At 38.5% G+C, this 24479-nt stretch overlaps 1 protein-coding gene across 3 annotated transcripts in view; it reads left to right on the forward strand.

Annotated features, from left to right (window-relative positions):
• The window catches only part of LOC120744320 (3'-5' RNA helicase YTHDC2), a 42926-nt gene that overhangs the window by 6427 nt on the left and 12020 nt on the right, over nucleotides 1–24479 (forward strand). For 2 of the 3 annotated variants that reach the window (XM_040048621.1, XM_040048622.1), the window contains exons 7-27: nucleotides 867–969; nucleotides 2765–2921; nucleotides 3879–3986; nucleotides 4074–4204; nucleotides 7214–7349; nucleotides 7547–7673; nucleotides 7993–8058; nucleotides 10862–11037; nucleotides 12062–12158; nucleotides 12555–12642; nucleotides 14358–14438; nucleotides 14531–14613; nucleotides 14745–14850; nucleotides 16280–16399; nucleotides 16480–16752; nucleotides 17088–17214; nucleotides 18669–18856; nucleotides 20036–20225; nucleotides 21161–21252; nucleotides 22422–22541; nucleotides 22636–22790. In XM_040048621.1, coding sequence (XP_039904555.1) covers nucleotides 867–969; nucleotides 2765–2921; nucleotides 3879–3986; nucleotides 4074–4204; nucleotides 7214–7349; nucleotides 7547–7673; nucleotides 7993–8058; nucleotides 10862–11037; nucleotides 12062–12158; nucleotides 12555–12642; nucleotides 14358–14438; nucleotides 14531–14613; nucleotides 14745–14850; nucleotides 16280–16399; nucleotides 16480–16752; nucleotides 17088–17214; nucleotides 18669–18856; nucleotides 20036–20225; nucleotides 21161–21252; nucleotides 22422–22541; nucleotides 22636–22790 — 2724 coding nt within the window. The remainder of the gene's footprint in view (nucleotides 1–866; nucleotides 970–2764; nucleotides 2922–3878; nucleotides 3987–4073; nucleotides 4205–7213; nucleotides 7350–7546; nucleotides 7674–7992; nucleotides 8059–10861; nucleotides 11038–12061; nucleotides 12159–12554; nucleotides 12643–14357; nucleotides 14439–14530; nucleotides 14614–14744; nucleotides 14851–16279; nucleotides 16400–16479; nucleotides 16753–17087; nucleotides 17215–18668; nucleotides 18857–20035; nucleotides 20226–21160; nucleotides 21253–22421; nucleotides 22542–22635; nucleotides 22791–24479) is intronic. The other variant, XM_040048623.1, reaches the window with a different exon arrangement.

A 24479-nucleotide genomic window follows, 5' to 3' on the forward strand; every position in this document is an offset into this window, starting at 1 on the left:
AATGCACACTCCAGTTAGCTACTGTCATGCACAGACACAAAATAAGTCATGCTTACTGGTGTTAAAATTAGCTTAATTTACAGTAAATGGCCTGGCACCACACTGAAACACAAAAACCTTAGTAACTCAGGTTTGTTTGTTTCAGTGCGGAATAGACGAGATGAGCTTAATGGTGCACACTGAGAAATTTCTAACATGTTGTAATCAGCCAGTGTTTATAAAATAGAGTTTTCGTTTTATTGCAATTCCTTTCCTGTCTGCTTGAGAGTGTTTGCTGTAAGGAAGCTCCTAGCGATTAATTTCTCAGTTGACTAAACTAGCAAAAAAGAAAATTTGACTGAACAGTCTAAAACTAAGAAACACTCAGATATCATGTTAAATTTGAACTGTTTAATGGACAATGCCAACAATGTCAATGTTATGAACACAGCCCTACTCTAAACTGATTGACTGAACTTCTCATCCTGTCACTAGGGGATCCGTGATCTCATTCTTTTGCCTTTTAAAGATCTCAAATTAACAGTGTTTTTATTCCCAAATAATTATAAAACCAATCTGGCTTCAATGCAAGTCTAATAGCAAACATTTTCATCCTGATATTGCAGTCGCCTGCATTGAGGTCCTCTCAGCTTGTTTTACAAGTGTGAACTTTCAGCTGAAGCATTGACAGTACCGACATGTAAGTGATGTCAGAAGCATGACAGAGCCAATGAAAAACCTGAGCTTTTTAAATACGAAATTCATTTTAAAATACATGCTTCGCACTTTTTGAAGAGTGATTTATGTTTAACTTGTCCTCCATGCCTACTGGAAGTTACATGTTTCTTAAAATGGAATTATAAATATGAATACTTTGCATTTCTCAGGGTATCTCCTAAGACATTGCTGACTTTTTGCACCAGTGGAGTACTCCTCAGAACACTGATGACTGGAGATGCAAGCCTGACAACTGTCACACACGTCATTGTGGTGGGTATCAGGATTATACAAGCAGACAGCATATAGTCTTAAAAAAATTTTCATCTACATTATATTGCCTAAAGTATTCACTCACTCATACAAATAATCAAGGTCAGCTTTTCCAATCACTTCCAGGGCCACTTGTGTAAATCAAGGTAACATCAAGCACCTAGGCACGCAGACTGCTTCTGCAAATGTGTGAAAGAATGGGTCTCTCTCAGGAGCTCTGTGATAATAGCATAATACCGTGATAGGAAGCCATCTATTAAACTGTTAGTGATATTAAAACAAAGTGAAAGCAATTAGGAGTTTAGGATGCCATGTAAAATCACAGAGCAGTGTACCTAGTGAGTAGGGATGGGTACCGGTATCCGGTGCCATTAAGGCACCGGTTCTGACATAAACTGTAGTAACCAGACCAAAAAGCAGCGCACATTTCGGTGCTTTATTTCTGTGCTCCCCCCCCCCCCCCCCGAGATGTCATACACTTTGGATTCTAGCCAATCATTTTACTTTTCCAAGGATAGTAGGCTTGCCCAGGTACGTACGTTCTTTTAGAGCAGAGCTACAGATTAAAAGTGCCCAAGGCAAAGCGGTCAAAAGTCTGACTGTACTTCACAGCAAAAGATGCAAACTCAGCAGCCTGCAACAAGTGCTTTAAGGTGATACTGTGATACTGTGCAAAGGAGGTAACACCTCGAATCTGATGAAACACCTGGCGACGTATAGCATTTTGTTAAAAGCCGAGAAATGCGCCGTATTTGATAGCTTGCTGCGAACCACACACCGAGCACATCTACTGCGGGTGTGGTGCCTGTTATCGGACGCGGAGTTAGCAACATCCCCCAAGAACCCAAGGAGTAGAGTCCTGGCCCCTAGCCCTGCCAGTGTAGCAGAAATTGTGATGGATGATGATGGCAGCAGCAGCCGTTCTTCTCTGAGGGAGTGGCTTAATGTTGTTCGTGTGTAATTTACGTTGAGTAGGCTAACCACGTTATTACATTAATGCATGTAAGGTGAACTAGCAAACACAGTCGTAGTTACATGCGGCTGTCTTCTTGTTTGATGGCAGATACTCCCTTCACCCTGGCCAAAAAGGCTAAAATGACAAAAGAAAAAGTGGGAAACAATTAAACATGAGAGGTTTTTGGACAAAGTTTGTTTGTTTTTTTTGTTTTTTGTTTTTTCTTCAATTGATTAAGCACTGCTTCCAGCCAAGAGTGATACCATATATGCCCTATAGCTGCAGAAAAGGCTAAGATTGTTATCGTTTCACAAAAAAACAGCTGAACATGAGAGGTTTTTGGACAAATTGTGTGTTCTCCATTCTTTAAGCACCGGTTCGAGCACCGTTTAAGCACTGGCACCGTTTCAGAAGTACCGGTTTGGTATTGGTATCGGATAAAACCTAAAAGATACCCATCCCTACTAGTGAGGTTCTATTGCAGAGTCCATAGCTACAGACCTCCAAATTCCACATAACCTTCAGATTAGCTCAAGAATAGGACATAGAATTCATGGAATGGGTTTCCATGGCCAAGCAGCGGCATCCAAGTTGGTGCTGACAGTTGCAGTCCAATTGATTTTGATTTTTGGCTATACTTGGTTATGTTTCTGGTATATAAAATAAATGGTAAATAAATGATAACTGTCCTAGTGGAATGTAGTGTTTTTGCTGCCTTCTTTGCTTTTTCAATAAGTTACCTCTTCTCACATAGTAGGCAAGATGTAGTACAACATGTCACAGAAAGCAACATTAAACCAATGGAGATTGTTAAAAGAAAAGAAAACTGACTCTCAACAGGATGAGGTGCATGAGCGTGATGGTCTGACTGACTTCCTCCTCACGAAGATGCGGGATGTGCTTCAGAAGATTCCCACAATAAAACTGATCCTCTCTAGTGCAGCTCTGGATATAGACCTGTTCCGTCAATACTTTGGCTCCTGCCCAGTTATTCACCGTAAGTCTACAAACCTGTCTACAAAGTGTTAGTGAAATCACAATTAATACCAGCTGGTGATGCTTTAGCACTTTGCTTACTTCATTAGTTAGCTTTGTTTTTACTACAATGAGAGGAAATGCTTTACAATAAGAGCAAAATCTGGGATGATGGCGACAAATAGAGGTTAAAAAAATAACCCTGTGTAGTAAAAAAAAAAAATCTTGTAATTATGAGATAAGTCATAATAATGATCTAAAGTCATAAGTATAGCAAGCTTGCTCATTATGACCGCTCCTTTCTTTTTTTTGTACTAGTGGAAACAAGGTTGCATAGTCTGAGTCACAGCTGAACAACTGAGATAATAGATTAAAGATCGCGGTTTAGAGCAAGGTCCTGAAACACTTACAAATAATGAAATGACCACTATTTTCACCAATGGAGCAACAGTTATATATACTTGATATAGTATAAATATTTTCGTTATATAAACAAAGAAACACACGGCAAAAGCTTCTAGATTAACAGTAGCCATTGCCCAAAATGTAGTCCATAATTATTTGAATAATGATACTTCTTTTGTAATTTTGCAGCTCTACAGTCAACAGTGGATTTAAATCAATCCAGATGAAATTAAAATGCAAAATGAATTTCAAATTATATTCATTTGTAATTTGAGCAAAGTTACATGGAAGGAAATTTATTCATGTCGATGTTGAACATAAATCTGTACAGCAGCTACAGATCACATTAAGGCATTTATTTTTAATACAGATAAGATAAATGGACATGCTTTCATGGATTCCCTTCAGGAACAGTTCATTTCCATATTCAAAAATAAGTTCATATGTTTGGGAAATAAAAAGATGAGTGTGCTTCTCCAAGGTTTGTGGATTGTCTATATGTGTTGAAAAGTCATGTTTTCATTTTATTTGATATAACTTGAGGGGTTCAAAAATGTTCCTTTTTTTCCTGTAGTCAAAGGAAGACACTTTGAGGTGAAGGAGTTCTTTCTAGAGGATATTCTGAGGCTGACAGGTTTCACCAGAAAGGACATGAGGAAATACAAGGAAGAGACAGAAAAAAGTATGACTGCGCACACACACACATATACACAGCGTTTGTTTGGTCTTGTCTTAATCTCTTTTGTGTATCACACATTCTGGTTCTCAGAGGACAGAGAACAGAAATATTTAACAGAGTGGTGTCAAGCAGTACAGACCAGTTCTGTTGGGCAGAAACAGAGCACCCATGCCACAGGCTTCCTCCCTGACAGTGACTGTGGGACCAGCGGCTTTAAGCAGGTAAACCACCACCACCAAAATACACCATGTTCTCTGTTACAGCTAGAATAATAAAAAATATTATTTTTGTGTTTTCTGCAGAGAAAAGTTACATGTACAAACTAAGAAGAGGGATAGGGCTGTTAGACAGGGGTGTCTAATGTTTTCAGATGTTTTCAATTACCCTTGCCAATGTTGGAGCCCTTTACTGACCATTTAGACTGATATCTGAAGTTGACTTTTGTTTTGATTTCTGCTTACTTCTTGAAGTTTTCTAATAGCATCTTAAACTATTGTAATTCTAGTGCATTAACAAAAGACACAGATGGACTGAAAGCCAATGTTCGTTGCAGGGCTCGCAAAATTGCTAGCACAACGTCCTGGGGCTAGCAATTTTTCCAGTCGGGCTACCAAAATCTATCTCTGCCCTGCCCGTCGGGCTATCATAGGAAGGAAAAATATATGTCAATGCTTTTGCATTCTTTCGAAAATGTAGCTGGGTAATTATGTCATTGGCATTGATGAGCCACTGTCAATATGTGACATATTGAAATCGCGTTTGAATTTGCGCTTGTTTTTTTGCTTTCACTGTCACTTTGCGATCGCGTGAACGGTGTGTAGAGAACAGCAGCACTGATTGGTGAGTGATGATTAATTGCGCACCAATTCCTCTGACATCGTCTTATCACTCATTATCTTACTATTCAAACATGACAAGTGAAATCTCTCGCAGCAAGCTTAAACATGTGAGAGGTTGATCGCGCAGAGAATCGCTGACCGTTATGTAAGTACGTGTGTAAAAGCAGCAAGATTTAAGCCGGTATTTTAGTTCTGCTCAGCCAAATAAGACAGGTCAGGGTGAAGAAGGGACAGCCAAAGAAAAGCTGGTCACAAAACGGAATTATGACAAATCAGACAATGAGGCAAAAAAAAAAAAGCGCAGCTTTTTTGGTTTCATGGACAAAAGAATTTCTGTGGCTGGAATATGATGAGCTAAATAACATGATGTTCTCCCAGGTGTGTTGTGAGTTTCATTCGATTTCTGAGTCGACAAGCGCCTTTGTTACTGGGACCAGTCATTTTAAGAAATGCCCCATCAGAACCCATGAGAAATGCAAGAAATGCATTATTGCCCAGTCTGCAATATCTTTCCCAAAACAAGCACCAATTGCAAAAACATACTAAAAATGAACCTGAAAAATCTGTTTAGAACAGCGTACTATGTTGCAAAGAGTGAACTACCTTTGGCCAAATTTAGCAGTCTTTGCAAACTTCAAAAAGCAAATGGCCTAGATCCTTGGTTCCACTTGCCTCTTACCAGTGACTCCAGTGGAAATTTCAGATTCAGGATCTGACACAGACCGATTCATGTTCTACACAGTTCTTACAAGTTCATAGAAATTTCTGTTCAATGAGAACCAAGTATTTGAGTTGATGATTGTAATTTTTATACAGTTGTTGTGATTTGTATTTTAACAATTTTTTTGATTAATTTTTGCTTCAGTTACAATATTGTAACGGAAACAAAAACATAAATAAAAATGCTCTCTTTTTTATTCCGGCTACTTAAATTTATTTTGGGCTACCAAAAACTGAATTGTGCCGGCTCAAAGGGCTACCAGAGATTTTGAAATTTTGCGAGCCTTGCGTTGTGTAGAAGTTTCATGCATTTCACTGATTCGACAGTTTTGAAAAGTGTTACAATAAATTTATAATGAGCATATATTCAAGAAAGATTGTATTAAATTAATATTGGCAGGTTCTAACATTAGATGTTGTTTTCAGTTAAATATAGGGTTTAGGTGTTTTGTAAATTATATTATGTTATGTTAAGCATGTATGTCCCATCATGCTTTAAACAAGCTATAGTTCAGCCTCTTCTTAAAAAATGTAACCTGGACCCAACTTTTCTGTCCAATTACAGGCCAATCTCAAAGCTTCCTTTTCTCTCTAAAGTTTTGGAGAAAGTGGTCTACTTACAGTTGCAGGCCCACCTTGATTTTAACAAGATCTCTGAAAAATTTCAATCTGGTTTTAAATCACTACATATCACTGACACAGCACTTTGAAGGATTTTTAATGATATTCTTTTAACTCTGGACTCTGGCAGCCCTGCTGCCTTTTATTGTTGCCGACCCCTGGTATAGACACACATCAGAACAATATTATAGTTCTATATTCACATTGCTCGCACTTTGGTTTGCTACTATGAGAAAGTAGCTTTTAAATAATACTGACCGCCAAGAGTGCATTTTGACATTTGTAAAACTGTTAAATAAAATCCCATCATCTCATACTTTATGACTCTACCTAAAATGAGCTTATAAAGATGAATAATTACTGCTGTGTTGAGGATGATAATTTTGAGTTGGAGCTGAGCAGATCAGAGTGAGGGAGTATGTGACCAAACCCATAGGGAAGTGGGTGGTTGCTGGCTGTTCTGAGGAGCAGTGCTGAACTGAGCTGAGAGTCCAGAGTGTGGAGAACTAATCCAAGCCAATAAAATTCCAGAGCACAGCAGCCAATCGGGTGTCAGGCCTGAGCAGGAGAGTCTAGGAGATGAAGCTGCAGAGCGGTGGCTGAATGAGAGGCTGCAGGTTTAGTGATTGGACGCAGATGTGACTTGGAAAAGCATGTGGAGAGACTTGACATTTGTACCAGTAAACAAGAGCACACAGGCTTGTGTTCCGTGGACTTTCTTTTAAAATGATATTAACATGTTTATTATCCTGAATGAATCTAATACGTGCCCGTTTCTTAGCAGAGGTGGAGCATGAGTTAATTCTATAGAGCAAGTTACAGTTTGGATGCCTTTATACTTATTTCCATAGCAATTTGAAGAATTATGAAGCGTTTTATGGTTACATTTTGTCATATAGAAATCTTGACACCCTTGAACCAGATAATGGAAATGGGTGTAAACACAAAAACACAAACTTTGATTTTTGGCAACATATAAACAGATGTCTGTTTATATGTCAGCAAATTGTTTTATCCAGACAAGTTATGCTTTATATTGTTTTGTTACAGAATGAGAAGGACACTGAACAGATGGAACCATGGCTGAGGAGGGAGATGGACTCATGCATTTCTAGCATTTTCCTAAATGAGGACCAAGATTCTTTTATTCAGCTCTTCAATCTGATCCTCAGTGAAAGTGTTAATGGTATGAATCTGATGGGTTATCTTAAGTGTCGTTGTTAACAAAATAACATTTAACACTAACAGTGTTAAGTTGATGTAAAGCTGGAGATACTATCATAAAACTACAAAAAAAATAATGATGAGAAATAGTTTTATTTACATTACATGATATTCCAGTTCAGTTTGATTTGGATTGATTTCCCAAATCTTTTTATGTAGTGGACTACATGCACAGTGAAACAGGGACCACACCACTGATGGCAGCAGCAGGTCGAGGATTTATTACACAGCTGGAGCAACTCCTCAGTCTGGGTGCTGACATTAACATCAAGGCATCCAATGGATGGTAAGAAAACACACAGTCACAATCCGGTTTATTAATCGAAAGTGACCATTCTGTGATTCACAGCCCTGTTGTTTGGTTTTCTTTCATCATCCATAGAAATAGACAAGGCATATCTTATAATTTATTAAAGCATGTAGTAGTAGTTATTAAGTAATGTAATCTTTAACAGTAACTACAGTTTACTACAGTCTTCCTGTAAAAAAAAGTAAAAAATAAAAATAAAGAAAGAAATCAAAATAAATAAAATAATCAAAAATGTAGTTGCATAAACTGCAAAATTTCATACACGTGACTCTGTTTTTTATTATTCTGTTTTCAGGACTGCCTTAGACTTTGCCGAGCACTTCCAGCAGACTGATACTGTGGATCTATTGAAATCATCCATGTGAGTGTTTTTTGAAATGCGTGTCCTTTGGAAAGTATTCAGACATGTACACATGTTAATGTCTTATAGTTGTAATTCTAAATGAATTTTTCCCTTTTACATATGGCATCTGTTGGTCATAGCTATGTAGAGTTATGGTCAAAAGTTTACATAAACTTGTAAAGAGCATAATATTACGGCTCTCTTGAGTTTCCCATTATTTAGAATAGAATAGAATAGAATTCAACTTTATTGTCATTGCACATGCACAGGTACAGGGCAACGAAATGCAGTTTGCATCCATCCAGAAGTGCTTTAGCCATGACATAGATATATTACAATATATATTAGCAATAATATAGATATGTAAGTATATTACAGAAATGGGTCTATTATGGTATGTTATAATGTACACAGTATGAAGTATGTTGTGAATATTCTATAACTATAAGTATGTACAGGCTGTAGTGCGTACAAGCTATGTACAGGATATGAACAGGATATAAATATGAAATAAAAAAACTATACAGAAATCTGAGATATACAGTTATACAGAAATGTGAACTATGCAAGTTATAAACAGTTGTTATAAACGTGGGTCAGATGTCAGGAGGCAGAGTTCAGGAGTCTGACAGCTGTGGGGAAGAAGCTGTTCCGGTACCTGGTGGTCTTAGTCCGGAGGCTTCTGTAGCGCCTCCCAGAGGGCAGGAGGGTGAAGAGTCCATGTGATGGGTGACTGGGGTCTTTGATGATTTTCCCAGCCCTTTTCAGTCACCGCTTCCTGTAGATGTCTTTTATGGCAGGAAGTGGTGCTCCGGCGATGCGCTGGGCAGTTTTCACGACCCTCTGCAACGCCTTCCGGTCCAAGGCAGAGCAGTTCCCGCACCAGACTATTATACAGTTGGTCAGGATGCTCTCGATGGTGCAGCGATAGAAGTTCACTAGGATGTCTGAGGACAGGTGGCTCTTCCTCTGAGTCCTCAAGAAGAAGAGGCGCTGGTGAGCCTTCTTGACCAGCTTGGAGCAGTTGGTCGTCCAGATGAGATCTTCGGAGATGTGGACTCCCAGGAACTTGAAGCTGCTCACACACTCCACAGCCGTCCCTTTAATGTGGATGGGTGGATGTGGGTCAGCATTCCTCCTGTAGTCCACGATGAGCTCCTTGGTCTTCTCGGTGTTAAGCAGCAGGTTGTTTCTGTCGCACCACTCAGCCAGACGATCCACCTCCTCCCTGTAGTCGGCCTCATCGTTGTCACTGATGAGGCCAATCACCTGATGAGGTGTCATCTGCAAACTTAATGATGGTGTTGGAACCATCAGCAGGTCTGCAGTCGTGGGTGAAGAGGGAGTAGAGGAAAGGGCTCATCACACAGCCTTATTTCTACAACTCTGATTTTCTTCTGATAGAGTACATGGAACACATACTTCTTTGTCACAAAAAACATTAATGAAATTTGGTTCTTTTATGACTATATTATGGGTTAACAGAAAAAAAAAGTGATCACATCTGCTGGGTCAAAAATATACATACAGCAGTGCTAATATTTGGTTACATGTCCCTTAGCCATTTTCACTTCAATTAGCCGCTTTTGGTAGCCATCCACAAGCTTCTGGCAAGCTTCTGATTGAAACTTTGACCACTCCTTTTGACAGAATTGGTGCAGTTCAGTTAAATTTGATGGCTTTCTGACATGGACTTGTGTCTTCAGCATTGTCCACATGTTTTCAATGGGGTTTAAGTCAGGACTTTGGGAAGGTCATTCTAAAACCCTTATTCTAGCCTGATTTAGCCATTCCTTTACCACTTTTGATGTGTGTTTGGGGTCATTGTCCTGTTTATTTATTTCTAGTTTTTGGATCGGAATAAACAGATTTGACCAATCAGAGCACTGCATTTTGCAATAAGTGCACTCATAACTCAAAACACACACTGGTACTGAATATATAATGATATGGAAATAGTAAAATAATAGACACACAGATAGACACTACTCCAGGTAAATCTCTACCTCCTCAGATGTGGTCCCCACTCTGGCAACACAAACTCAAACTCCCCCACTGAAGTGTGGGAATTCCAAAAAGTTGATTCTGTTCATCTGGACATAGCGTGATTCTTGATCAGTAATATGCAAATGGTCATGACAATTTGCGTATTAATGAAAAAAACTGACCTCACAGCCCATTTTTCGTTAGTGGTGCCAGTGGGGGGGGGGGCTGTAGCTCAGGAGGTAGAGCAGGTCATCTACTGATTGTAAGGTTTGTGGTTCAATCCCTGGCTCCCCCTAGTCTGCATGTGAAGTATCCTTGGGCAAGATATTAACCCCAAGTTCCTCTCCAATCCATCAGAGCAGGAATGTGTCTGAATTGTAGTTAGCACTTCAAAGCATAGAAACAGCGCTTGGGTGTGATTGGGTGAATGTGGTATGTTGTATAGAGTGCTTTGAGTACTCCAGGAGAGTAGAAAAGCATTATATAAGAATCAGTCCATTTACCATTTAGTCATTATGCAAATGTACTATTTATGAGGTTAGGGGAAACCTGCAGTCAGCTGAGACTGAGTAAGTCACTGAAAACTATGTCCAGATGAACAGAATCAACATTTTGGGATTTTCTTACGTGGCTGATTGAGCATGCATCGTGTCAGTTTCTGATTATAATTTTTTGAAATTTAATAAATACCAGATACATAAATTAAAAGCTTTTTAGTTGTTCAGATGTTAATTTTATTCATTGTAATTTATGTTTACAACACTTGAGTCTTGTGAAAAACTTTAAGGTTTATGAATTCTTTGTGAAGCAACTGAATATTTTTATTACTGTGCAGTCCTTTGGGAGAGGTGAGCAACCTCAACGAGTCAGCTCTGGTGCAGTGTGACCCTGAGATGAGCTTAGAAGACCAAGAACTTCTCAGGCTGTACCATCATAGCTTTGATGATCAGTGGGTAGACCTGGAGCTCATCATGAATCTGCTGCACAACATCTGCTCCAATACCAGTGATGGTAAGTATCAGGACGATAAAGCCACCCCTTATATATTTACTTTGGGAGACAGACTCTATTTTGTCCTTTTAAAGGGGTTTTGAGCAATAATTCTCCAGTCTTTCTGAAGGTCTTTTTTTCTGTGGACATTATCTGCTTTTACATTGATTTTAAGTTCACTCATGGCACCTGATGATTTTCAAAGGAAGGCTTTTTGTTTGTCAAGCCATTTAATACTGAACTGTGAACCATTTAATCATAAAAAGGCACATAACACATACTGCAAGAATTTGGCAAAGAACCAATTTTAAATTCTATCCTTAGGTGCTATGTTACTGTCAGCCATGATTTGTTTCCATTTCTTGATATGAGGAAAATGTCAAATGTAAGACACAAAAATAGCATTTTTTTGAATCAACAAAGTTATTTCCAAAGTGCTATTAGCCAAAAATATGGCACATCTCTGCTTAGTGTGCAAGCTGTTCTTAAGGAAAACTAGACAAGTGGCAGGCCTAGCAAAACTGTCTGCAGCAGATGAATAGTATCTGAAAGAGATGTCCTTAAGAAATAGGAAAACATTTAGCAAAGACCTGACACAGGAGCTGAATTCAAGGAGCTCTTGAATTCATGTACTGTTCACTGACACCTCATCAAAAAGGGTCTTAATGAAAGGGTGGCTGCCAAGACGCCATCCTTAAGGAAGGAAAACTGGGAGAAAAGCCCGAGGTAACCAGCATATAGATGGAAACGTAAGTGACAGCCACATGGACCCGAAGAGTACCCCTTGTACAAAGTTTTTGGGTGCTAGCCAGTGCAATACTCTTAAGTCTGGTTACAACAGGCTCTGCTGTAACATGAAACAGCATAGAAAGCAATGGGAAATCTGGTAGCACATGAATATCAACATAAAATGCAGATTGGTGTGAACCTGTGATTTATAGCAGTGTCTTAATCTTTTCTAATTCACAATGCCCTTACTTATTTTAGTATATCTAACAGATATCACCAGCTGTGCTAGAAAGTGAGCCTTTTTTTTGGTCTTTAGGTGCCATCCTAATTTTTCTTCCTGGATATGATGAAATAGTGGAACTCGGGGACCGCATCCTCCATGATGATAAGAGATTCTCTGGCCAAAGTGAAAGGTAAAATGGTTTCTGTTGGGATACAGTTCAAAATGTCAATAAAAACACAATCCAATGATTCTGGTATTATGTTAAGCCCAAAGTTGAAATGAGATTTTTTGTCTTTGTTTTATATAATAATATATTCGATGTACCAGTAAAACATTTCAGAAAAGTTGGGGCATGTATCAGGTCACGTTGGAGCACCTTTTTCTAAAAGTCTGTAAGCATTTGGGAATGTAACCACATGGTCAATTTAGTTGCTGATAGGAAATTATGTAATGTAATGTAATGTAATGTAATGTAAATATGTCCTTAATTTTCATTGCTTAGCTTGTTTCATTATTAAGTTGTGCTGAGAAGACAAAAGCTTGCAGCAAAGTGCATGCTTTCTGATAGAGGTGTGTTGTTTCTTAGGTACCATGTGTTTACTCTACATTCAGACATGCAGACTCAGGATCAGAAAAAAGCCTTAAAGACCTCTCCTCCTGGTGTCAGGAAGATAGTGAGTCACTGGTGTTTCAGATGATGTATAATGGTGTATTGTGTGTTTGTGTGTGCATGTGTATGCGTATCTTTGTGGGGACCAAAAATTTGGTCCAGACTTAATTTGGAGTTAATTCAAATGGTTTAGCAGAACTGAACTACCGTATTTCCCGGACTACAAAGCGCACCTGAATATTAGCCGCACAAGCTAAAATCAGGGGAAAATCCTGTTTTGTACATACATTAGCTGCACCTGACTAAAAGCCGCAGGTGTTTCAATGTTGACTTATCATATGTAAGAGAATATGCACAAAGGGAATTGTCAGGAAAGAGATGGCTGTTTGGAGACATTAATATTTTATTAATATTTTGAAAAACAAGTTACGGGTACATATTTGCATAACTTTTTAGGGTATATGTACAAGTAGCGGTAATTACAAGTACGAAACATGTACTGTGCTTCATAAATGAGTAACAAATGTAGTACATAAAAATAACCTACAGCACACCAGAAAAATAGATTCGGACTACCTTTTAGGCTCAGGTGCAGTGACACGGCTTTAACAAGAAGAAAAGTCAGTCATTCACCACCATCTTTCTCTTCTTCCTGCGCACTAAAACCACCAAAGTCCTCTTCTCCAGTGTCGGAAACGAACAGGCTCAGGATGGCTACGTCATCCACTCTCCGCTTCTCTCCTTTGTTGTCACTTTCAAAACCAAAGAAATCCTCGTTGTCAGTGTCGGAGTCGAACACCCTCTGAAGGGCCGTGGCGGTGTCCTCCTCTCCATCATGCAGCAGTCCAGCCCTTCGAAATCCGTTGGTGATCATGGATGTTTTCACACTTTTCCACGCTGTCAGAATCCACTGGTGGAGTTGAGAATAACTTGCTTTTCGCAAGTTTATCGCCGCTCGTCATCCACGCCTCCCGCTGAACGCGTAGCGCTACTTTGAAGTTTGTTTTTCGCACTACTTCGTACGGCACTACGTTGCCTGGCGAACGGACATGTAACCAACATACCACTCCTGAACCCCGATACTGTGTGTCTGATCACATGCCCTTCCGCCAGGCAACGTAGTGTCGTACAACAGCGGAACAAACAAAACAAATCGTCTTACGATATGACAAAAATCATGGAGAATCCATAGAAAAGCCGCACCTGACTAAAAGCCGCAGGGTTCAAAGCTTGTGCAAAAAGTAGCGGCTTATAGCCCGACAATTACGGTATTTAGGGATTATTACCATTACTGAGCCATTTTGTTGACTGTTTAATTGCATAGGCTGTATTCATACTAACTTTATACAGTGCAGTGCAGCCTTCAGATCTGGTTCATATTTGAATGTTAGGATTAGAGCTTTATTCCACAGTAGTACAAAACCCCCAAAACTAACATGAGACATGTTTGACCTATAATAATGAACAAGAAGAATAGGATACTTGGAACAACCAACCTGTGAAGTGTGTATATATAATAAAAAAAAAACAACCTCATTCTCCTACCCAGAAGAATGTATCCTAAAGGAAAATGGTATGTCTGACATTAATTTAATTCAGTATTGTCTGCTTTCTTTTATGAAGTTTGGAAGTTTCAACATCATTTCACAATAGAAGCTGTAATCTAGTGATTTGTGCCATCGCTCAGGAGTATTTTTTTCATTTAATATAACGCAAAATGATATTTGAAGGAAATGTGCTTATGAAACTAGATTGTAACTGGTCAGTTTTTCATTTCAGATTCTTTCTACTAACATAGCTGAGACGAGCATCACCATCAATGATGTTGTTTTCGTCATTGATTCTGGAAAGGTCAAAGAGGTACACTAACACTTCAGAAAGTTAGATTTAAATTATGACTCTATGGATTTCATAAAGGTGTTAGTATTTAACTGAAACGTTGCCTGTTGCAGAAGTCTTTTGATACTCTCAGCAATGTGTCCATGCTAAAGACTGTGTGGATCTCAAAAGCCAGTGCTCTGCAAAGGAAAGGAAGGTATTGTAGTGTTTATATTTTATTATAAGTATCAAAAAAAACTATGCTAAAACTTACATTGTTGGCTTATGGGTTTTCCTCTTACAACCAAATACTACTCCATTGCTGTTAAACAAATGACATGTCTACAGAGCTGGGCGCTGCAGGCCGGGGGTTTGCTTCCATCTCTTTAGTCGACTCAGGTTCAACAATATGCTGGAATTCCAAGTTCCACAGCTCCTCCGGATGCCTCTACAGGTAGAAACATACTACATGTTCATGTTTCAAGTCTAAATCTATTCCTGCAGTTGTGCAGGAGTTGGTTGCTGTTCTGCACCTGCAGAATGATATGTAAAATATATATTCCTTTATCAAAGCCTATAGCTATGCTTACAACTTCTGGCTATAGTGCAAAAACATTACTATTAGTTTTATAGCGAACATGCAGAGTCATAACACTTATGTTGAACTGATGGTTATCTACAGAACTGGTAAAAGTACAGACTTTCTGTACTTAAGTAGAGGTACAGATACTTGAGTTAAAAAATACTCTGTTAAAAGTTAAAGTACTGAAGAAACTTCTTTACTCAAGTAAAAGTAAAAAAAGTACAGGTTTTAAAATGTACTCAAACTAAAAAAGCAAAAAGTAGCTCCTTGAGGGACAATTCTATTGTCCATTTTTGTACAGAGGTAACTGAACCTTGTGCTATATTAATATAATGATAAAATAATATTAGTACATAAGAATACAAATTTTATTTGAATCTAAATTCAAATTCTAAGGAATGTACTCAGCTTGAATCTCTTATGTAGGCCACAAGCAGTGAAAGATAATTCTATATTTTCTCCACGCCTGAGCAGTAAAATGAGTACAGTCAGGGATTACAGTGGAATTCAACAGGTGGTGAAACTCTAAGATCTGTGTAGTGGCTCAGCATAGGGAAAGAATCTTTCAATAACTTTCAATAATTTCTAATGTGAGCTCCAGTTGGTTTTCTTAGTTTATGTGCTGTGATCAGCTGACTTGTTGCTCTTTGTGGATTTACACAGCTGAATTCAACAAGATATCAGCAGATGTTTCACAGCTATCCTGGCTGATTTCCATCCCCTACACTGACACTGTACTGTTTATACCATCTTTAAACTAGACAGGATACAGTTGGTTTGAAGTTGGAATTCAGTGAAGGACTCTAAGCATCATCAGTTTAGATGCAAATTCATCTCTGCTACACTTGTGTAACCTAACATTAACCATGAGCACCACTGCCATTGTGCACCAGTTCAACACAGAGCTTTACTGTCAACTCATCACTGCAAACTAACCTATTTATCCTGAATTAACCTACCATTACTAAATGAAAATGCATCTGTATGTGATGTGTTTTTGACATACAAATTCAATATGTGATTAAAATGATGCCATTACACATAAACTTTAAATCTGCAGTTTATCAAGTGTCACTGAGCAGAAAACGCTACTGTGCAATAATAAAGTATTTGTACTATTAAAACTTGTATCATGATGGCTACATGATATAAATTTGACTATGGCTTACTTAAAGAGCAGGATGCTTTATTTCACCTTTTAAAATTCCACATGTAACATAGATGTGTGTTACCTGTGTTACAGTACAGTAGGTTGTTTATCCCAATAATTCTAAACACTAGATCATGTTGTGTGTGTAAGGAACTGTGTCTGCAGACCAAACTGCTGGCTCCCTCCTCCTGTCCAGTAGCTGAATTCTTGGCAAAGGCTCCCCAGCCACCTCCCACACATGCTGTCCGGAACGCTGTGCAAATGCTGAAGGTAATATTTGAACCAATCTGGCAATAAGCCTTTGTGTCCATATTGACTCTCACCACTCTTCTCTTTCTATTCACTTTTAGAAAATAGATGCTATGAACCAGTTTGAAGACCTGACTGATCTGGGCTACCACCTGGCTGATCTACCTGTGGAGCCCAATCTGGGGAAGATGGTGCTGTGTGCTGTTGTTCTTAAGTGTCTGGACCCCATTCTAACCATTGCCTGTACCCTGGCATATCGTGACCCTTTCATTCTTCCCACCCAAAGCTCACAGAAGAGAGCTGCTCTAAGCTGCAGAAAACGCTTCACTTCCAACACCTTTAGTGATCACATGGCCTTACTTAGAGCTTTCCAGGTAGGCAGAAACCCATACAAAGAGTGTTTTAGGTTGAGTGCTTGATTTTAACGATGTTGTAATGATGGGTTTTACGACGCTTGCGTTGATTTATTCCTATCTCCCTTTCAAAAGTAAATCTCATAATTTCTTAACGACACTAAGAAGACAACTTTTAACAGATATCTACCAAAAATGCATGATCAGTGATTTAAAAAATATTGACTCATTAATTGGGATGATCTATAAAAATGTATTTTTATACATATTTTGGATTACAAATTTGAGGTCAGTCCCTTGTGATTAAAAGTTATTGTTAAACATTTCTCTGACATCTTTGCCTTCTGTGGTGCCAGGCATGGCAAAAGGCTCGCAGTGAAGGTTGGGAGAGAGCCTTCTGTGAGAAGAACTTCTTGTCCCAGGCTACCATGGACATGATACTTGGCATGAGGACACAACTGCTAGGACAACTCCGTGCAATTGGTCAGTTCTACTTTTTTCTGTGATATTCCATACATAACTCACTAAAGGTTAGATTCGCTGACCCCAAACCCTGCTGCTGGGATTATTGGATAAGTCTTAAATGGCCATTTTAAATTCTGCTTTTGCTTTTTGGGTTTTGAAATCATTTGTTATGTTATCAATATATTTTATTTAAACCTATTCTTCTTTGCTTAATTTTATCAAGTCTGATATCAAATTTCTTTAAATTCCTTTTTACCTTATATTGGTTTTATTATGTTACATTCTGTTGAAGCATGTTTTAGCTCATTTGCATTTAACATGGTTACTTTTTATTGGAACAATAACATGATCACTGTGTGGTGATAGCAATGATTTGAGTCAGTCCTTCAGGTTGCTCTCTAGAAACTGGCTCTCAGTGTTTAGGGCAAAGCCCTAGGTATTTCCTGTCCCTGAGAGCATTGAGCAGGGAAATTCTCGATGTTTCTTTTATTTAATCCTCCTCAGTTTATCATGAAAATCAGATATTTAACATAATTGGGTTGGACAGCATTGTGTAGATTGTAAAAAAAATTATCATTTAAAGTTGTATATGAGTTCACTTAATAGGGCCTCTAATTTACTTGCACGTTGTGTGCCCCCCTTTTTGTTTTCCTCAATGAGTTTCTTCCTTCACTGCAGTGTGTTTTTCTGTACTGTCCTCTATTTGATATGCTACTAGAAGTGGCTAGAGTCTTACAATAGGAATTCTGGTGTGTCAGTGCCAGATTAATCAGTGGAAAGTACCAGCATGTAAACACAAAGTTGATGAAAATGCTTGAATTTGACAGAATATCTGTGAACACTGTAATTTACATAAAGCATTAGATATATCTTATGACCGTTACAGGGATTATTACTACCCAACTCAAAAAATTAAAGTAATGCTTTTTAAACAAGAGTATAGCATCAAGTCAGTTAAACTTATGGAAAATTGATCTGCTCAGTCAAATAGCACAGGGGGTTAATGAGTGCATGCATACATGCAAGTTGGTGCCAGTTTCAATGCTGTAGGTGTATTTCCTAAAAATCTTGGATAAATTCTAATGTTAGTGACCTCGACCAGGTCAGAGGTAAAGTTTTCTGAAAATTTTGTGAAACCAATAACTAAAGAAAAATTTGAAATATCTAAGTGACCTAGGATTTTCAAATCAAATCTCAGATGAGTCTGAATCCTGGTGACCTTGACCTCAAGGTCAGAGGTCAGGTTTTTGGAAAATCATGTAACTGCGATAACTTGAGTAAACGGTGGTGTAAATTGATACTATAGGTGTATTTACTAGGAGGCTGAGGGGTCGCAATGGCAGCCGCCAGTGTTTTTAAACATTCCTGTGGTTTTTGGCCAAGGTTAAAACTGATTTAGACCTTACTATGAAATTTGAATAACAAGGAAGGGTTAGGGATTAGTTAAGGTAAGCAGTCTGTTTGTCCCCCAGGTTTTGTGCGAGCCCGTGGGGGCTGTGACATCCGTGATGTGAATCTAAACTCGGAAAACTGGGCCATGGTGAAGGCAGCCCTGGTAGCTGGCATGTACCCAAATATGGTTAATTTCAACAAAGAGTCTTCCCTGAAGAAGCTTCACTTTCATCCCACATCTGTCCTAAGCCAGTTTCAGTTTAAGGAGGTAGGAGATGCGCACACACACACACACACACACACACACACACACACACACACACACACACACACACACACACACACACACACACACACACACACACACACACACACATTTGGTATTTGGAGAATGACCTAAGTTTTGTCATTTTTCCTATGTATACCACCAAAGTGGATTTTATATAACAAAGCCAAAATGTTATTCAAGGTGTAAACTTTCAGCCTTAATTCAAGCAGTTTCACAAAAGTATTCTATTAATTGTGAAGTACTTATTCCCATGTTCTCGATTTCCTTTTGATTCTCTTATCGCTTCTTATTGCCTCAACTTTGAGAGTCACAACCATCTCTAAGCAGCATATTAAAGACAATACATCCATGCATGTTGTTGCATGTTAGACGTATATGTCTCCTCTATTTTGTGATCAGTGTTGGGGTCATTACTCAACAAAGTAATTAGAAGACGTATTACACAGAACACTTTTCTTAAAAGTAATGCAGTACATCACTTAATTACACTCAGTGTGTACACTCAGTCAGATCATCTATAAGCACTGGTGACCTGATGTTATTGGATGTCCTACATGCCCATGCTAAAACATTCCCTCCACTATGTTTGACAGATGTGATATTTGGAATATGAGCTGTTTCTTACTTTCTCTCCACTTTTCTAATTCTTCTCCTACAAGATAATTTCAAATCTGATGAAAGCCCAGTAGTTAATCTAAAAAGGGATTGCACTCTTTTGGACAGAAACCTCTTGAGGTTTCACCTAGAATATGCTGGAGCTGCTCTGCCATTTGTACAATTATTGCTCTTAATGCTCCTTTTACCTCTCTGATCACTTTGGATTGTATTTTGCACATTTGCTATAGATGTTCGATCAAGCCCTGTTACTTCTCAGTTTTCTAGCACTCGTTTTTTTTAATGTTACTTAGTCTCAGCTTTGAGTGCGTGCAGTTGTTCCCTTCCACCTGGGGTACCTAGAACATGTTATTTATTCTCAGCTCATTGGATCCATGTGTCATTGCAGGTGCTTGGGTATCATCTAATTCTTCTTTTACCACACTTGGCTCATTATTTCCATACTGTTTTCCCTCTTACATAACATTTAAAAATGTTTTAAATCAGTGCAAGGAAAGGGTGTGAATCATATTAGTCGTGTGAATGTGTGTTTCTCCTGTTTAGAAGAACCAAACCAGAATGGCCCAGGCCCTTCCCACAGATTGGATGATCTATGACGAGATGAGCCGAGGCCACAGGATGGTCACTGTCCGCTGTTGCACCCTTGTGACTTCTATCACTGTTGCCATATTTGGAGGTTGTGCCAGATTACACAGCTCTGCCCTCCATGAACCTGCTGTACAGAAAACTAATGGTAAGCAAGTCATAATACTACATGGCTCAGCTTGGTAATGTTAATATAAGTTTTGTGTACAATACATGCATAATATGAACAAAAATACTCTGGCCTCAGCACTTAGTTGCACCACTCTTTAACTTTATGTGGTCTCCCACTCTGTGGCTGAATTTCTGAATGCTTCCCACTTTGCAATATTACTTACAGTGTATAGTAGTAGTATATCTAGGTACTTTATTTTATACATTTGACAATGAGACTAAAAGCACCTGAATTCAAAGATTAAGATTGTCCACAACGTGCATGTGATTATTGTGTTGACATGCAACATGGGAAAAATATGGCAATGCCTGCTTGTTAGACCTCACTGTTTAGTGACAACAATATATCTTAATTATTGGCTAAACTAATCACTTCTGGATACTTAGAACAGAAACACAACAGAAAAGCTGACCAATAAACACAACAACAAATAAAAACAATAAGAAAGGAAATTATGAGTTATTCTTATATGAGCAGAGTCAAAAGCAAAGTATTTAAAGAAAAATTATCTTGAGTCAGGCCATAAAATTACGGACAAGAAGACTTAAGAAGCCAATAAGCACACATAACTTTTAATGAAATGGATGATTCGAAAACAAACCAGCCCAATAACGAACCAAAAAAAATTGCATACATCTTCAGAGACTATTACAAGGAACTATACTCTCAATCATTCATTTCAAGCGCTTTAGTTTCACTTTGAGATAGGTCATGGTTCAGGTTCTTGGGTTATTCTTTCACGACCTGACTCCTGAGTTGAATTTCCTAGAGACATGGTCTTCTTGACCATTGTTAATTTAAAAAAACAAAAAACCTAAAATGTAGACACATTAAATCTTTTAAATGCCACATTTTATAAGCCCACACTGTGCAGAATCACAGAGTCAATGTCTTAATTTTCTTTCTTTTAGAAAATCCACTGGATGACATCAGTGACAGTGAGACAGAGGATCTATCCGAGATAAGGATAGATGACTGGCTCGTCTTTGAAATGGACAGAGAGGTGGGAACAAAGGGAACATTGCTTCCAATGCCAACTTTTTACCTTTTGGAGTCCTTTGTTATTTTCCCTATATGAAAACATCTGGGCTGTTGTCTGCCAGTGATTAAAAATCCTCTTGTTTAATCTCATAAATCATAATAAGGAGGAGGATTTTAATTGCTTTGCATTTCTCAGTCACTTTGTAAATAATTGAATTCCAAAATCTACTCAAGTTAAACCCTTTGTGAAGATGATTCTCAGTGTCCTGAGTCATTAAGTGTAATTGGCCAAAAAGAACTAAATGACTAAATTAAAGTAATAGTCTAGAGAAGACCCTCATCATGCCTTATTAGAGATATTACCTCCTTCCATCCTATTTGAGACTCCAACTAGCATTGGTCTATGGTTGCCATCTATGATTAACAGTTCTCTGAGGCAAGGCCGTGGTTTACACATTAAGTTGGCAAACTAATAAAGTATTCCCTCCGAGACACAAATCCCTTTGGAGATTGCATTAGGAAACCTATCTGGCGTAAAATTGCCAACTCTGCTTCTTTTTGTTCAGCTGCCAAGTCCAGTGTTTGAAATGGCGGTGTAGTGTTCTATTCCTCTCTGGGCCTTTACATGTAAAATCTATTTCTCATTCCTGTTTCTTTCATTTAATAAACAGTTCTAAGCTGTGACATGTGGTCTCCGTGGCTGTATTTGTTTACATGCATACAAAGACAGTTGCCAGACTATTTATCCCAGCTTCTTACTAAACATACTGCTGCTTGCAGTCTTCGATCACAGGCTCAGAATGTAGTTTAGCAGACGGAGCATTTCAGTTGGTGGCACAAAGACTTTAGAACAGCCTTCCACTCTACCTACTTATAAATGACTCTTAACAAGCAGCTAAAAACTGTTTTGTTTAACCAGATTTTTTTATTGATGAAACTGTTTTTAAATTACCAGCTAACTTTATTCTGTCTTAAATTAATTTTGTATTTCTGTTGTGGCACTTTATATTCTTATTTTATCCTGTTTTGTTCCCAAGCACTGACTGCTTGTCTATAAAAGAGCTTTATACATTTTATTTACTTTGTAATTATGTTTTCTATATTCTCTGGTGTTGTTTGAATTTTGTCATATTAATATTTTGGTATAAACTATTACATACATTTCTGAATAAAGTTGTATCTTGTGGTCAGGCTGCAGGATTGCTGTCTGAACTGAGGCAGAAGTGGCAAAGCCTATTTATCAAGAGGATCCGTTGTCCTTCAAAGCCCTGGTCACAACAGGATGAGGCTGTCATTCAGACTCTGGTTTCTGTATGTCTTATTCTTCTGCTTTCCATTTACGTTTCACTTATTTGGATACACTATATTTTCTCAGTGACTGCCATTTTTAACTAACTTTCCTCAGGTGCTTGGAGCAGAGGAACAGGCAGCAGGCCTGCAGCAGCCCACTGGCATTGGTCAGCGGCCTAGGCCCATGCCATTAGAAGAAGGAACAAGGACCTCTGTGAAAAACCCCAAAAATACTCCCCGACTTCCCACCACCTCCACCACCAATGAAAGGTTAGAGTTCAATAGCTTTTACACCGCAGTGTAATTAATGCTATTGTTGTTATTATTTTTAAACTTTCTGACTGTCCTGTCAATCCGAAATCAATCAAAAGGACAAAAGAGTAGATATCGACAGTAGATATGTTATTATTTTGCCATCTCGATAACAGCTGATATATTAAGAAACTAAATATTTTATTCAAGAATTCAAGGGGAAATGTTTTTTACTTTCTAGTTAAAAAGGAATAAATCAAATGGTAAAAATTTCCACAATTTAGACTTTTTGAAAGCAGGATATTTTATTAAAGCGATTTAGCAGGAGCAAAGGAAAAGCTGAATCAAATAATAATAAAAACAAAACAAGAATCAAATCACTGTAATTCTACTGTGAGTATAGACAGTGGATGAATAATATAAAATTGCTGTTACAGCTGTGTGGTTGTGGATTTGAGATTTTAGTTAATATTAACATGTATACTATGTAGCCAAAAGTATTCACTCACTCATATCATTGATTTCAGATGTTCCGGTTACTTCCATGGCCACAGGTGTATAAAATCAAGCACCTAAATGTTCCACAGTCAACCATTAGATTACAGAGTGGATCAGCGGATGCTGAGGTGCATAGTATCTCAGCAGCCGCTTTTTATATACAAAGCTTATAGTGTTCCCAAGTACTCAGTGAGTCCCCTTCTGGGTGCATGACATATGTCTGTACAATAGTTTATACTCCTTCCATACTTTTGCGAGCGTGTCTGCGATCCATGCAACCACTGCGTTGTTAAAATACTCCCCAGCAACCATGTGAAACTCACCAATCCCCTCTTTCTAATTGTACGTGTTTCAATTGTTACCAGTGAAATGATGCAGACTGTAAGAAATTTGAAATCATAGGCTACGTTCACACTGCAGGTCTTAATGCTCAATTCCAATTTTTTTGATCAAATCCGATTTTTTTTGTCTGCTTGTTCACACTACAAATAAATGTTGGAGTCAAATTTTTAAATGTCATTGTGTTTCTTAAATTTGTAAGTCTTAGTTCAAGACATTCCTTTGTCTCTGACCACCTCCCCAGCTACTCAGGTGCTGGGGAGGTGGTCAGAGACAAAGGAAGGACAAAGGAGCTTTATTAGGCACATCCTATCTGAAAGATCTGTTTCTTGTGTGGTAAGCTTCCTGCTTTTATGACCCTTTAGGTGAGCAGGAGGTCACACAAACGCACCCCCATACTCACACACTCACACACACACACACACTCACACACACACACACTCACACACACACACATTCACTCACACACACACACACACATTCTCACACACACACACACACACACACACACACACACACACACACACACATTCACACACACACACACATTCACACACACACACACACACACACACACACACACACAGTGCCTTGTCTTTTAGAACCATAGGGGGGTTTTACGAGGGGAGGTGCTTGTGTAAACTGTAACTGTCATGGAAATAAATAGCTGCGAGGAAGGCTGCTTGATGAACAAGTTGGGCTGGAGACAGGTGAGGAGCGTTGAGCTCCAAGAGCCTGGTTCCAACCAAGCCTTCCCTTGCTAGCAAGTAAAAGATGTTTGTCTTGTTTTTGTCGTTAACAAGATAGCTCTACCTCTGTTGTATGTAACGAGAAGTTTCTAAACTAGCGTGGCCTGTGGAAGTGCAGACC

Source organism: Simochromis diagramma, unplaced genomic scaffold (genome assembly GCF_900408965.1).
Source record: "Simochromis diagramma unplaced genomic scaffold, fSimDia1.1 OVJJ01000683.1, whole genome shotgun sequence".
Classification (NCBI taxonomy): domain Eukaryota; kingdom Metazoa; phylum Chordata; class Actinopteri; order Cichliformes; family Cichlidae; genus Simochromis; species Simochromis diagramma.